A 15,984-nucleotide genomic window follows, 5' to 3' on the forward strand; every position below is an offset into this window, starting at 1 on the left:
TGCCAGGGAGAACAGGTCTCTGCTCTCAGAAGTAGGACTCTGGATTATCTCCTCAGTTCCTTGGGGACTGATTGCTTGTCCCCTGACATAAGTTGTCTTTGGGTCCCAGACACATTTTTTCTTTGTTGTTTCTACCCTGATGCTGGGTTCAACCCTTCCCATCTCAGGCCCACTCAGCTCAGGATTGTGCTGAGCCGAGCAGAGCAAGCTGCTCCCAGGCTCTGCCCCGAGAACTGCCTGCTCACAGCTGTAGCTAGTCATGCAGCCTGGGCCTCCAGTGAGCATTCTCAGCTCTGTGCAGTGTTGTCTCTGCAGTGGGCAGGAGAGACGAGCACCTGGGCAATAGTCGGTGACTTAGGTTGGTGTCATGTGCTTCGCGGTTAGACGTAGGTGTTTTCTAGTCTGAGAGGCTTCCAGGGTACAGGGGAGTTTTTACTGTTCACCATTCTGCCCTGAAAAATGTGACTTATATCAATTATATGTGAGTACATTGTAATTAAGGAAACCAGACATACATACATGTGACAGATCTCTTGTCACCAGGATTGGCCCTTTATTCAGCTTAATTTCTATTTTTGTGTATTTGTATGTAGTTGTTTGCACCTGTGCAATTGCAGGTTTATTTTGCTTTTGTAGTACTAAAAGATGGAACCCAGGAGCCTGTGCATGCTAGGCAAGTGCGGTACCACTGCGGTACACCTCCAGGTTCCTTAATTCAAAACAAACCCAAACCTGAACGAGGCACAACTGCCTAGGGAGGAGCCCTCGTGCAAGGTGCTTGCTGTTGTGGGTTGGAGCTGAGGAGAGAGTAACTCAGTGTCCCTTTTATCTCAGACGTTGGCTGGCCAGAGTGTAAGCATGCTTCCTTGCCCAAGGCCATGTAGCTGGGTGCCACACCCCATTGCTTTCTCAGCCCCTGGCTCAGTTGTCGGGGCTGTCTCCTCCATCGCTCTCCTCTGGGCAGTTGTGGAGGTTTATGGGGTGACTCTCTTGTTTTGTTTTTCCTCTCTCAAACTCTGATACAATTGTCCTGAAACTTCAACAAAGAACAACTGAAGGTGTTTTAGTGTGCACTCAACAGTGGGTCTGGAACCCCAAATGTGCTGACCTGGTTAGACCTTTCCCTGCCTCATATATACCTTTTGCTGCATAGTGCAGATGACCTGTGTTTTATGTGACGATTTCCATGAACATGAGGATATTTTTACTCCCCCCCCCTTACCAATGCTGTGCATGTGTAAGCCTGTGCTAGTGTGTACCTGTGTGTGGATGCCCATTTGGTGAGGATTGGCTGTGTTGAGTTATCTTGCAGAAAGGCTCTGACTTGGTGTGCATGCTGAAGAAATGCTTGCACTTCCCCTGCAAAATTTCCTGAGCCTGAAACCAGATGCTGTTAGACTGGCCAGAAAGGTTGGGCAGCATCCGTTTAGAGACTGGAGGCTATGAGGGTGATGTGGGGGAAGCCCCTCCTCCCCAGTACACTAGCCACACGAGACAGCCCCGGGACGGTGCTGACCCATAGGAACATCTTCCTCATGGCGTGGACATTGATGTTCAGCTTTGTCCCCACAGGGAGAAGGCCTGCCTGGTGGATGAGGACTCCCACTCTTCAGCTGGGACACTGCCGGGCCCCGGAGCCTCCCTTCCCTCCTCCTCTGGCCCAGGTCTGACATCCCCACCTTACACAGCCACTCCGATTGACCACGATTACGTCAAATGTAAAAAACCCCATCAGCAGGCGGCGCCGGACGGTATAGTCCCTGTTCTCCCTACTGTGCCAAGGGCGGCACACCAGCTGTGGGGAGGGGGCTTGAGCGACTTCATTGTCGCTTTGATTTGCGAGGGGGGTGTTGGGTCTGGGGTGACACGGGCAATGTTGCGGCTGTTCATTTACTTCATGGATTCACAGTGCTTGTGCTTCCAAGACATGCGCACGCAGGTCGCCATCTGCCTACTCGCCCACGTGGGAGGCAGAGAAAGAACATGTCTAGCAGAGGCAGCTTCCTTTTGAAATTGCATTTTCCTACCTGCAAAATGGGGGTGCTGACATCTTTGAATGACACTTGGAAGCCATGTAGGCTGCCTGGAGTGATTCTTGTCAGTGTCAGCTCCATGTGGCCTACACCTGTCTGCAGCACATTGTCACGGCTCTGTCCTTTGGTAGGTAGGCCATAACTAACACTAAATCTGTCACTCTTGGGCATCCAGAGCTGCTCCATGTGGGATGGGGCAGGTGGCGACTCTTCAGTCACATTTCTTACTAACATTAGGAGGCTTGCATGCTGGCCTCGAGCTTGTGCTCTCCACGTTCTCACCTGTACAGTAACACGCTGGTGACTGTGCTTGGCATAACTCAGAGGGTCAGGAAATGGAACTCGAGAGAGGTAGTGACAGTGCTGATGGACACCCTCACTCCATGTCACTCATGTCATCTGGGCTGTTGATCTGCCTTCCAGGATGGAAATGGGACACTCCTGGGTGGGGTGGAATTGACACCAGGGCTGTCCCCATGTCAGGCAGTTCTTAGGGGAAGGATGGATGCTCCGGGTACCGTGGTGGCCCTCACATTGAGGTCTAGTAGACAGCTGAGGGGACAGGGCCCAGGGCTTATGCTACCTTGCCTCCGTGGAGGTCTGCCCTGTGTATAGATTCCTAGAGAGCTTGGGCGTCTGTTCCAAGCTTGCTGTGTTGAGATCCATTTCAGAAAAGCCCCTGGGAAGGATGACACAGTGGCTAGGGCTCCTCTGCTCCTTTGGGGCTGGTGTTTCAGTGCTCTCCTGGGAGAACAGAGCATTTGAGCATCCATCTAGGTTAGGTTTGGGCCTACAGCATATATGCTGAAAAGGAGACTGAGGGCCTGTGCATATCCGGTGACTCGCTCACCTCCTAGTGGGCTGTGTCTTTGAGAAGTCCCTGTGTTTACAGCTCTCCAGAGCAGAAATGAGAGGGGCTGGCAGCAGCTCCTCCAGGCTCCAGCGCAGCAGATCTCTATGGAAGAGCCTCTTCCCATTCGTTCTTACCTCACACTGTTTGGGAGAACCACCCTGTTCCAGCCATTGCCTTTTGAAGATACTGAGAGAACACAGTAGAAATAGACCCTTGCTCCGTGAGTTTCTGCTAGATACCCCATGTTGCTGATGCCCCTGCCCTGTGCTCCCAGCCTGGGGAGGGCCTGTACCAGCTCTGCAGCTCCCCGCACCTCCCCCCCCCCAAGCCAGCTCAGACCTCAAGTCCCCGGGCGTGGCTCTCCGCCCTCAGGGCTGATTATGCTTTTAGGAGCAAGAAGGAGGGAGGCAGAGTGTCTCAGAGGAGCTGTGGCATCATTTGGCCGTGCAGCACTTGTGTGACTGTAGAGCTATCGGAACTATGGCAGAGTTCAGGAACTAGGGAAGTGTGTGGTGCAGACCTATTAGTTGTTCTGGAAGTTCACAGACAAGTAAGTTCAGATACACTTTCAGTAGCTCCAAAATGGTTCCTGTTAACTGTGGAGCCGCTGGGTTTCCGTGTCTCACTTCTGTTGAGCCCCAGTGCACAGAGCACATAACACTCTGAGAACCCCAGGCTCTTTGCCCTCTGCAGCCTCAGACGTGTCTGCAACAGGAAAAGGATGGGAGCCCTAAGTTTAGTAGAGCCCTAAGTTAGTTGTGCTCTTGAGATGTGCTAACCTTTTCATCAGTTTCTGGTTCCTAGGGAAAGGGCCAGACCTTAGGCAGAAACAAGCAGGTTGCAAGGTAAGGCCTTTGCTGGTAGCTTGAAGCCTCACTACGTACTGCTACTCCTGCTTCCTGAGTGGACCCAGACAGGGTGTTAATACTTCTCTCATGTCAGAGGCCCCCTCCCAGTGGAACTAGGGTGCTTCTAGCCTGATACCACTTTAACTTGGGGGTTGAGGTCAGAGGGCAGGGCAGTACCCTGGAGTTGAGAGACCTCTAGATTCCAGACTGGCTCTACGGATTACATTCTCAGCTTCCTTAGACAAGGGCCTTGATTGATTTGCACAGCCTGGCTGCTTCAAGATGCAGTTCTTCGGGTCATCCGTGAACTAGAGGCTCAGAGAGTGGAAGCCCGGGCCCTAGGCCCTGTCATTATTCTTGGGTCTTTACCCCAACTTTGTAGCTAGAGTGTGGCCTCAGAAGATGTGTAGGCACTGCCAAATGACTCATCAGTGGATATAGGGTGCTCCCTTCTAAGATAAGGCCAAGCCTGACTGACCTGTCCTGACTGGAAACTGCAGTCACTGCCTGCACTGAAGGTGAACTCTTCTTGCAGGTTATCACACTTGTTTTGAGATTGGCCCTTGAGGCCATAGTATCATATCCAGCCCCTCTTACCAAGGTCCAAAGGCCACCCTAGACTGACCAAAGTGAGGGAGGGAGGGAGGGAGGGAGGACTGAGACAGGGCATCCAGCAGATGCAGCTGTCCCCCAACTCAGCCCATATGCTTCCTGTTGTGACTCCCATAGTCATGTGTTCTCTAACCTTCGGGGGCTCCCAGTCATTGCTGTGTGCCTGTCAAAGGCAGACTCTCCTGTTCTGCCCTACATGCTAGTTGGTACAGGTGTGTGCATATGCGTACATGTATGAACAGTTAGGCTTCTCCACATAGCACTGCAGGCTCTCAGCACCTAGCTCCAGGCAGGTGCCTGCAGGATGCCAGCAAAAGAAAATGAACTGGAGAGTGGTCAGGCTTCCTGCTTGTTGGGGCGGAGCTGAGCGAGTATGGTCAGAGTCTCCTCCAGGCCAGCTGTGAGGCTGCTTTTACAGGTGATACAGTTCTGTGTTTCTGTCCTGGTTGGAGAGGCCTCAATGAAGGGTGCATGGGATAGGGCCATGCCTAAATGGCTTTGCCTTCATTTGATCTGGTTAATTGACTTTTAGGGTATGTCTGTAGCAATATTTATTGAATGAAGAGCCTTACTGTTTGTCTGCCTGTCACGTTCCATGTCACTTGAGAACGTCAAAGTCAGGAAGGGCCTCCGAGGTCAGAGGCTTGCCCTGTGGATGGTGTGGGATTCTTTAACAACTCCATCCAGGTCTTCAGGCAGCACGTGCCAGGTGCCCAGAACAGTGCTGTAAGCTTGGAAGAGGTAGCCTCCCTCAAGTCAGGTGCATAGCTGAGGAGTGGGTGGAGGGAGGTCAGCACTGGGAGGTAGGATTGCTTGTCCTAGAGGCCTGGCTTGGTTATGGGTAAAAGGCCACGTTTAGCCAAGTTCTGTGGTCTGTATTGGCAGAGGGGCCGAGAACACCCGGAGCCTTGGGAGCTGGTATCTGTGGTTGTAGGGATGCCCACTCTGCCCCATTACCAGCATGGGCAGAGCCACCAGGGAGCCCACGCCCCCGCTGGAGAGGGCTGCTTCGTAGGAAGCTAGGGTAGCATGCCCTCCTCATGGCCATCCATCCTCACCCACCATCCTGTCACTGTGGCGTACTGTTTCCATGCTCACCTGCTCACCCACACTGCCTCCACCAATATTGCCCGTGCTGCCCCTAACCCTGACCACACTCTGCTCTCCAGGCTTTGTCTCTGCTTGCACCTGTCACGGCTCGCTTCAGGGAACAGTGCAGCCCGCATGCTCAGCCCTCAGTCCGGCTCCCTGCTTCCGTGACCAGGAGCGCCTTCATGTCTGCCGGTCCTGGGATTTCAAGAATGCGTGTTTGATGTGCTGTGCTTGGCTTCTGCCAACTGCCCGTTTCCCAGTTCTGGCCTGATGAAGAGGCAGTGGTAGCCTCTCCTCCATCCTCCTGCCTCCCTGCTTGGCAGGTAGTTCAGGCCTGTACTTTGATTGCTTTGTTCATTCGTTCTCAAAACAAGAAGAAAAAGGCAACAGACTCTAAAGATACCAAATTCCCTGTATGAGGACAAGTGTGAAAACTGCAGATTGTGCACAGTAGCCAAAACTCTGAGTGGGTCCTAGGTATTCCCAGTGCCCTGACTGCTAAGGGCCAGGGGTTGCAAATGACTCCAGTTGGACCTGAACCTGGTCTGCCCCCCCACTCTCCTAGGGAGAAGGGCAGGTCAGTTTTGTAGGAGCTTGTGTTCCTGTAAATAGACCTGCCCAAAGTGGGACAGACTCCCAGGGGAGTGCGTGTTGGTCCCTCAGTCAGCTGACACCCTCCTGCTCCCTCTTAACCTTTCTGAGACCCTCTCTCAGGCCAGTGCTGATGTGGCAGTTAGACAGCTCCTGCTGTGTGCGAGGCATGGACGAGGGCACTGAGCTGAGAGGGCCCTGAGCCCGGCTGTGGGTGGACCTGCATGCTCTGGGTGGTGCCCTGAGATGCTCGTGGTTCTCTGGGTTTGTGGGTTGGGGTGACTACAGGACTGTTAGCGTCTACAGGACCCTGAGGAGGATTTGGAGGGGACAAAGACAATGTGAACTAGAGAGCCCTGCAGTGTGTTGGAGAGGGCACAAAGTGATGTTGTGGGGAAAGGGCCGCAGACTCCTGCTTGGCTCCAGACATGCAGATTCTCCTTGTCTTTTATTGGAAGAGCCTTCCCGGAAAGTACACCAGATAGCCGTAGGCTGCCAGTTGTCCTGGTGTCCTCTGTTCTTGGTGATTGAGTTCAGAGCAGGTTGAATTCTGTCTGGCCAGTCTATCTCCTGGCCTGAGTGAAGGAGACTGACTCCCAGTGACTGCCAGACTCCCAGCACCACCGCCTGGGCAGGGTGGAGCTTGAAGTGTCTGCCATTGCTTCACTGGCCCAGGAAAGCTGGTTGCCAGGGTGGGAGTGCAGCCTGTTTCCCAGAGCGTGCTGCCCTGCTGCCCACCGGCTGCTCGCTTCTTTCTCAAGGTGTCAGTGCCTCTGGTGTCTCTCCTTGGTGCCTTGCAGTCTCCTCAGCCTACTATTGGCACCCGTGTTTCGCATGGTAAGCCCCATTCCCGGTGGACCCATCGTTTCCTGGTAGCTGGTTAGCGAAAATCAGCTGGAATGGATATTGCCTAGGTGGGGATTTCTCAGAATGTTGGTTCTACTTGTTTGTGGTTTTGAGACACTTGTTTTCTAGTTGGCAGCCATTCTGATCTCTTTAGGTTGACTGGTCAGAGCCCCCACAGCTCAATATTAGTCTAATGAGTATTAGACTAATATTCATTGGTCTAACCTGAGGGAACACACCTGAGCTGTTGTTAAGGCTTACTGCTGGAGCAAGTATCACGAACTTACTAAAGGAGAGCCTGGAGTTCCGCATCTCATAAGGAAACCCTCTCAGACTGGGCATCCTGTGGTGTTGAACATGATTAAGCCTGGATGAAGAAAGACTCAGAAGAGAACCTCCTTGCAGAGCAGTTGGGAGGGCTGCCATTCTGTCACCAAGCCAGTCCTTTTCTCTCTGTGTAGTGGGCTCTTCTCCTTTGAATCCTACCCTGGACTTCGAGGGTGCCAGGGCTTCACCAGCAGGTGCCTGGCAGCTGTCCCTTCTTCCTCTCAGGATTCAGAGAGGGCAGGCTAGAGTGGCTCCTGTGCCTTTGTGTGATTAAGAGAATCAGATATTTGCAATCTTGTCCCAAGTTCCTATTTAAAGTTGCCATATAAGCAAAGATTTAAAAGTACATTGTAAATGAAACGTTCAGGCCCAGCCTGCAGCCTACTTGCTAGTGCTGATCATCTTTCCTGTTGACCACCAGGCAGCTTCTTCAGAAAAATACACCCCTAGCTTCTGAGACTCAGGGCTAAAGTGGGCTGTGTGAGGTCCTGAGGGGCCCCATTCACATGTCAGTCTCTTGCTGGGCCGATCAAAAAGGATTTGTGTAGCTTTCTTGCTCTGTCTGCAGTCCAGGGCACCCTGCAGTTTCTGTCCTGACCTCCTCAGATGGAGCAGATAGCTGAGACAAGGCAGCAGCGGACACTCCCCGCCTTGGCCCACACGTGGCCTCTGCAGGCGAGCAGGAGAGAAGCCTCTGCTTTAGGAACATTAGCTAAACCACGGCCTCGTCCTGCCATGGCCCTCTTGAGTGCCAGTGTCGGCCTCTTTGGACCCTCAGGTACAGGGTCCCAGGTAAGGTCTGCAGTGGCCAGTGGCAGCTGTGTAGAAGAGGCAGGACTGAAGCTCAGCTCCTAGCTGTGCTCTGGCCAGTGCCTGCCCCATGTGTCTGTACAGTCCCAACTTTAATCAGCGTGCCTGGGCCAGGTGCTGTGGAAGTTGAGACAAAGCTAAATTCGGCTGTCCAGGAAACAGATGTAGCATTGGCCAAGGAGGGTTAGTCCTCCCCAAAGGTACAAAGTGATGAGTGGGAACACCACCCGAAAGGAATCTGGCCTTGCTCTCCCAGAAGTCTCCAGTGCAGCTTCTGGCCCTCTTCAGTCACTGGCCCTTGCTTGGGTATGCTCCTGGTGAGCTAAGTGAGCTAAGAGGCCCACTGGGAGTCAGGAGCAAACAGTGTGTTCAGTAGCATCCTTGTTCCATCTGCCCCACTGCCGAGCCTCAAGGGCAAGGCTTCCTGAGGAGGAGGAGGGGCTGCCCAGGCTTCACGCACAGTCTTCCTTGTTCCTGCTGCTAACTGGTCCGACTTTAGAGTCTAAGCCTGGCCTTATGCTGTGGGAGAGCTGCTAGGCTCTTTTGTTTGTCTGATTTCACCCAGGCCCTGAGCCATCTTCATTAGCTGGTGGCAGGAAGAAGGCATTCTGTAATGTGCCTGGCAAACTTTCTTCTCTTTGTCTGTTACCTCCCTGAGGTCCTTAGTCAGCTGTCCCTGAGAAGCAACTGCTCCCTGGGAGAGGAGATGGGGAGGCTCTGCATGCACACTGTAGCAGCTACCTACTTACATTTTATGATCGCATCCTGACAGGTAGCGGAGGCCGGCCCCTGCCTCAGCTCCGAGGGCGGGGTTATAGTTGTGTCTGCCTCCCTCCAAGAGCTTTTCATTCATCTTTCCCCTTTTGCTCTGAGAAGTGAAACATGGCTTCCTTCTGGCCAGTTGGGTTCTTGATGTGGAACCATGTGTGTCTTCTCAGAGTTTATAGTCAGGATTGTCTTAAATCGCCCACCATTTCATACTCACCGGACCTGAAGGAACAGAGAAAATGAGATCCTGAACTTTGCAACCTATTAACGTATCGTATTTGAAGAAATTCACCTTTGCTGGGTGTGGTGACTCCTGCCTGCAAGAAATCAAGAGCCCGAAGTAGGAGGATCCCAAGTTCCAGGGCTATGGAGTAACATTCTTATCTCAAAGGAAGAGAAAGAGGGGAGAGGGGCAGCAAGACAGATGGCTCATCAGGAAAAGACACATACCACGCCTGAGGGACCTCTCTGACAGAACTAGTTACCTCTCTGACTTCCATGTACACACTATGACATGTGTGCACGCATGCATTCTCATGTACACAATAAAAAGAAAGACGTGCAATTTAAAGTTTCTAATCTTGGGCCTGGAGAAGATGGCTCAGAGGTTAAGAGCACTTGCCTTTCTTCCAGAGGACTTAGTTCCGTCTTCAGCACCCATGTCACGTGACTCACAACCTCCTATAACTCCAGCTTCAGGGAATTCAACCCATTTGGCCTCTGAGATATCACTGTACCCAAGTGTACAGATGCATCTACACATAATTAAAAATGACAAGTCTTCATGCTTTCAGACTTGAAAGAAGCAGGACAGGAAGACACTTATCCCCTAGCCAGGATGAGTAGGTTCTGACCCTCTTGCCTCTCTGTGGGTATAGGAGTTAGAGGTGTACACCTGGTCTATGTGGTGCTGAGAACTGAGCCTGTGGCTTTATGCCTGCCAGACAGAAATCCTACTGACTGACCTACATCCCCGGCCGTTGTTGCCTTCTATTTCTAAAGCATGTGAGCCCCTAGAATCCCACGAGTAGGCAGCAGCCTTGCCAGCACACCCTGCTGCCCCAGCTTCCCAGTCTTGTGTGCAACCTCTAACCCCCAGCTCTGCCTTGCACTGTGACCCTTGGGTGTTGCCACAGGACTGTGGTGATTCTGGTTCCATTAGCCGTGTTTTTGTTAGGACTTCTTTATTCTGTGGCCATCCTTGAGAGAGCTGGAGCTACCACAGCATCCTCAGGACAGTGGCAGCCTGTGCTCTGCCAGCTCTTGGCACTTCTCTGCATGTGAGAGGTTAGGTACATCCACAGGGCTGTCCAGCCTCAGCCCCTCCCATGGCTGCTGGTGGCTGCCGTGTCATTTTAAGAGGCTTAAGTGTTCTCTCTGCTGTGTGTTGCTTCTCAGTGAAGCACAGCCCTCTGTTCCATCATCTCTTCCTGCATTGCTGGGGATTCGTGGTCCCGTGTTGAAGCATTGCACCGGAATCAGCTCATTAGGAGTAAATACTCATTTGCTCAGTCAATCCTCTGTTTTTATAATGATCACAGCTGGGATTCCACCAAACTGGCAATTCCTTTAGGCCAAGAGCCTAACAGCTTGAGAGCCAGTGAGCTACTGGGGCATTCTGCCAGTGGGTGAGATCATCCTGGCAAGGCTGGCTTCCTGAGGCTCAGTGTTGGTTGGCTCTGCTTCTCAGTCTGCAGTTACCTCAGCGTGTTTCCTGTTGCCTGAGATGAGCTGGCCTGGCCTGGCTCTCATGGGGATGGTAACAGCAAGGGCATGGTCTGCCATCTTCTGGAGGCTTTCTGGCTTCTCTGGCATTGTCCAAGCTGTTCATGTTCCTGTGTAGGCCAGTGTGAATGCTGTAGGATAGGATAGGTCATTATGCTGTCATTAGTGTGTGTCGGGGTCGAGCCTGTGAGATCCCGTGTTCAGGAATAAGGATGCTAAAACTTGTGGTAAAAAACATGAAATGGGAGCCCTAAGTAGACTTACTCAGCCATGTTTGTCTAGCATGTCAGTAGCAGAAATGAGATTGAAATGTGAGCCAAAGATCAAAGTTCTTCAAGAGCTAGCAAGATAGAGCAGGTAAAGGCACTGGCTACACAAGCCTGTTCCCCGAGTGCCATCCCTGGAGCCCTCACGAAGATGGAGGAGAGGACTGATTAGAGAATTGTCCTCTGGCCTCTGTAATGCTGTGGTTCTCCCCCATGCATGCACTGCACTGACTTTTTATATGATTACTGGAAGTGTCATGGTCACCATTTGTCGTATTCTCTTTCTACTGAGACAGCAAATGAGCTATCAGCCCTGCAGAGGGAGCAATGATTGAGTTTCTTCCAAGTGTAGCAGGCCTGGCCTTCACCCCTCAATCAGGACTTAGAAAGCCCCACAGCCTGACCCTGAAAGTAAGGGAAGAGCTCTTTGTCAAGACAGACAATTCCAGGTTGGTCTCTTCTGTGGCCCAACTACCCTGTTCGTAATCCACTGGGCAGCTGAGCTTAGGACCTATCGCTCACTGGGCTGTGGACCCTCTGTACTGTGTGTTGACACCTCTGTCTCAGGGCCAGAGCAGTAGAGTGTGGAGGGCAGAGCTAATTATCCGTGTTCCTCTGTAAGCCTCTTGGCTGGGGGTCAGTGTTTGGGCACCTGCACCCACTGCAGCGGGGTTCAGCAAAACTCCATTCAAAATAAAATGTCTGGTGTTTAGTGTGCGGCATTACTGATAAATCGTACCTAGTCTCTGTAACAATTAGGTATAGATAATTGGGCTGACATTTTTATGTGTGCCAGGTACTACGCAGGCACCTTGTGTTTAATGACCTATTTAATCATGACAGTTTTGGGAAATGATCACTGTTCCTTAGTTTTACATAGAAGGGAACCAAAGTGCAAATAATTGTGGCATGGATTTCAGCACTGTCAGTCTGCCCTGCTAGACCCCCCCGCTTTTCGTAAACAATTCTACCTTGTTTCCAATTTGCCCAGCAAGCAGCTTGTACAAGCCCCTGGGAGTACCTGCTGACACAGTCACCAGTGTTTGATTTCTAAGGTTCTGAAGGAGGACTGGGAGGCCACAGTAGGGCTGTGTCTGCCTCTGGCCCATCTCAGCACAGCTGCTCAGTGTCACAGGATAAACTTGAACTTGGTTCTCTAGATCTCTATTTCACTCTCAGATACCCAAACTACTTTATCACTTATTCACTGATTACACAAATGTGGTTTGTGACTTCTGGCAAACAATGATGTCATTAATCACCACCACCCTTCTGAAGACACTGTGCTTCACAGCACTGTAAGGGCCTCCCGGCCATTTGCAATTTTTATTCATTTAACTTTTGCATGTTTTACAAGGCTACATGCTTTGCTGTTGCTTTAGTTTAGGGTTTTGACGCCAAGTTCTGTCTCCTCCCTCATGAGTGCTGGCCTTACAGCAGAGCAGCAGCATACCTGGGAGAAGAAGGCCTTTTACCCTCATCATCACGGTACCCACTTCTAGAGAGCTTTTATTATACAGGTCTGGCTTTCTGTCTGGGTCCATTTTCGCTCTATATATGCTGATAAGTTCACTCAGATTCTGTGTATCTCCAAAAAAGGTCTTCATTTACTCTTACCTTGTAGGAAGTTATTTTTACTGATATCAAAAATCTGGATTTCTCCTGCTGCCCTGACACAAAGATTATCTAGTACATGGCATGCTTTCTGATCAGAAGTTTGTTGTTTTAATTTCTTAACCTTTTAAAACGATTTTTTAATTTAATGTGTGTGAGTGTTCTGTGTGGCCTTCGGTGTCAGGCCCCTGGCCCTAGAGTTATAGATTGTTGTAGATACCGTGTGAGTGCTGGGGACCAGGCCCAGGTACTCTGCTAGAGCAGCAAGTGCCCTGAGCCTCTGCTGGTCCCTCCAGCCCCGCCCGTGCTTCTTCCTTCAGTCCCGGGGCCTGTCTGTGTGTGTGTGACCCTTCATGTATAGAGAGAGGTCCTGTCCCTGTGCTGTGTGACCCCTCCATCACGTATAGGGTCCTGTCCCTGTGCTCTCTGAGGTAATAAATGACTGTTTCATTCTTTTTGGAAGAATCTTGGTTTTCTGTGTTGCAGAAATTTTGCAGGGCTTTGCACGTGGACAGGTGCTTTCCGTCATTTCTGTGACAGCAGTGGTCGGGCATTCGTGTGCTCCGCTCTGCCTCTCCTGCCACCCCACCCCACCCCTCCAATTTGGATTGTTTATATTCAGTTTGTTTCAAGTTTTGTTTGTGATACCAAGAATAAAGGATTTTTTTCTATATGTGTAAATATTTTGCTTGCATGTATAAATATGTACAGTATGTGAGTGCCTCATATACCAGAGAGGGCGCTAGATCCTATATTAAGAACCAGTGCTTTCTCTTAACCCCTGAGCCCTCTTCTTAGCTCTCTAGTTTAAGCTTTCATCTTTCATCCTAGCTGTGTCAGGTCTGCTGGGAAGCCTGGCCAAAAGCATCATCTCATCTCTGGTTACTGTTTGTTTTTTTCTAGAAACTGCATTTGACTCTTCTTTATAATTCCCAGCTCACTCCTGAAATTTACCATCTGTTCGTGGGTAGTGTACAGATTTTCCACTATAGCTTTAACATCCTAATTATAGCTGTGCATCACATTAATTGTTGCTATTTTAAATAGTCAATGATCATCTCCAATTCTAGTTCTGTTATTTTGCCTCTTTACAGTATGGGTTCTTGTTTCGTAACGCATGTATATATGTCTTATAATTTTATAGTGAATACTAGATACAACATGTAGGACCAAAGATATTGACTGAAATAACTACTTTTTACTCCTGGAACAGATTACCTGCCCTGCCTTTGGCCTCTGAGCTGGGCTGCAGCGTGTAGCTGCTGCGATTGCCTTCAGTGTGCCACTGTCTGTGTGTTCTCCAGACTCTGCTCTGCTTCCTAGCTCTCTTTTCTGCGTTAAGCCTCCGCAGGCTCTCCCCACTCGCTCCTCTGTCCTGCTTGTTTTGCTAGTGGATACTTGCTGGCTGTCCTGGGGCGAGTTAAGGTGACTTTCTTCTGTTGATTAAGACTTAGGAAGGCTCTGGGTCCCTGCATCCTGGATACAGCTTTCTTAGTGACCCTGCCCCTCCCTAGTGGTAGGTTTGCTGCCTGTCCTCCAAAACTGGAGGTTTTGTCCCTTAGGGATGAAGGGTTGAGAAAAGCTTCACATCTTTTAAGCCACACCTCCTCTAGGCCTGTGATCTTTAAGCCTTCCTTACCCCAGCCCGGCTCGGCCCTGCCTCTAGTCTTTCTCTGAGAGTGCCTGGGAGCCCTGGGAAGAGCAGCCAGGGAGTGAGTGCAAACTGCCCATGTCCAAGACGCAGAGGAGGCTAGACTCGACTCTACAACATACGTCTGCTGAAAAATAGCTGCTGGTTGGTTTTGTTTTGTTTTGTGGCCACTGGGCCTTCTCTTAAGTCTCTGTGGCAGCCACACTACCCAGTGGTGATCAGTCTGTCTCTTCTCAACCCCATACCTCCCAGTGGCACATTAGTGACTTGAAATCAGCCATAGTAGGGATATCCCCACTGTATACAAAGCACATCAGGGCCTTTTCCACAGGAACCAGTTGTTGAGTTTGCCAGACTCCTGTTTTGAGAGACTCCAGAAGGTTGACCGTAGAGTTTGGGGTCTTTTGTGAGTGGCTCAGGGCCCTTTGGGTGGGCTGGGCTCCGCAGGGTTAGAGTGGTGCACTAAGAATGCTCTGCTGCAGGGCAGTCCTGGGGTTCCTGGGGATCTAGCCCTGGTAGACCTTCTCTGCCAGGGGTGGTGTGAGCTCATGCTCCTGCCTTTCCCTCCCTCCTTTCTTCAGACCGAAGCCAGGACAGCACAGCTGTAGCACTGTCAGACTCCAGCTCAACACAGGACTTCTTTAATGAGCCCACAAGTTTGCTGGAGGGTTCTCGAAAGCTCTTTCCAGAGAAGAGGCTGTCCGGGCTCAGTGCTCACACAGGACCAAGTGGCAAAGACCTTCCGGGGCCTACAGAGGAGAGAGGTAAGAAGTCTGACTTGCTAAGCTGGCCTGCTTTGGTCACCTGGGGCAGTGCAGGAAGAGCCAAGGCTTGGGGTCCTGGGAAAGCAAGCTTAGACTCAGCTGGCTCCATCTTCATGGTGCCGCTTTCTGCCCCAGCATGCTACTGGACAAGTTACTCACCTCTTTGGGCCTCTGTCTGCACTGGAGGGTAGGAGTGGTCTAGTACCAAACCCCAGCAACTGTGGGGATTAAGGAAGCTTTTGAAGATGCTCTGTGATACTTGTCATGCAGTGATGACACATTTCCCTGTTTGGGAAAGCCATGTTCACAATGTCAGTGTAGTATGTCTGCCCCCGCCTTCGTGAATGAATGGCTATCAGAAAAAGTCTTGGGATTCTAAATGTCACAAATATGTTTTCTTTTTAGTCTGAATCATATCAGACTTCTTGGGAAATCTGCCTTTTTTGGGCAGAGAGCACTGATCTAAGCCTGGGATATGCCCAGCTCCCTTGGGATCCCTGGGTCTCCTGTGTGGCAGTCTAGAGAGTCTCACTTCTAAGTTTGTCTGTGGTTATAGGCAGGCTGAGGCATCCCTACTGCCACTAGTTAGCCCCAGATTCTGAACGCTTCCTTTTTTGTTTTGTGTGTAGTTTTGTGTTTTGTGTAGTATGCATGTGTGGATGTGCGTGACACACACGTGCAGATTAGAGGACAGGTCTGCACCTTCGGCCTTGTCTGAGCATGGTCTTCCTGTTTGCTGCTGTACCACAGGCTAGCTGGCCTGTGAGTTTTCATGGACTCTCCTATCTGACCACAGGAGCCCTGGGATACAGATGGGTGCACTGCTGTGTCCAGCTCTACATGGTTTTATGGGATCTAAGTTCAGGTCCTCATGCTTGCACAGCAAGTCTCTTCCCAAGAGCTTTCCCATTCTTGCTAAAGCCATGTATATGTGTATTTGCCCGACAACCCAGCCCCACATTCAGATGTCCCAGGCCTTAGGCATGACTGCCCTAAGACAGGAAGCACCGTGCGTGGCCTTTCCTATTTCCTGGACCAAGACCCTGAGACTGAGAAAGGGTGCGGAGGCCAGCCTTAGTCACTACTCTCTGTTGCCTTCAGGTGGGCTGCATGGGGGATAGCCTGCATCCCCCCATAGGGGCCTGGACCTAACCTATGCAAGTAAGAGGCTCACGTGTAACTGT

General features: G+C 51.1%; 1 protein-coding gene across 7 annotated transcripts in view; it reads left to right on the forward strand.

Annotated features, from left to right (window-relative positions):
- Cabin1 (calcineurin binding protein 1) overlaps window positions 1-15,984 on the forward strand; it is a 110,507-nt gene that overhangs the window by 44,381 nt on the left and 50,142 nt on the right. For 6 of the 7 annotated variants that reach the window (XM_052164483.1, XM_052164487.1, XM_052164489.1 and 3 more), the window contains 2 exons: window positions 1,573-1,751; window positions 14,618-14,800. In XM_052164483.1, the coding sequence (XP_052020443.1) occupies window positions 1,573-1,751; window positions 14,618-14,800 (362 nt within the window). The remainder of the gene's footprint in view (window positions 1-1,572; window positions 1,752-14,617; window positions 14,801-15,984) is intronic. The other variant, XM_052164488.1, reaches the window with a different exon arrangement.

This window comes from Apodemus sylvaticus, chromosome 19 (assembly GCF_947179515.1).
Source record: "Apodemus sylvaticus chromosome 19, mApoSyl1.1, whole genome shotgun sequence".
In the NCBI taxonomy this organism is placed as follows: domain Eukaryota; kingdom Metazoa; phylum Chordata; class Mammalia; order Rodentia; family Muridae; genus Apodemus; species Apodemus sylvaticus.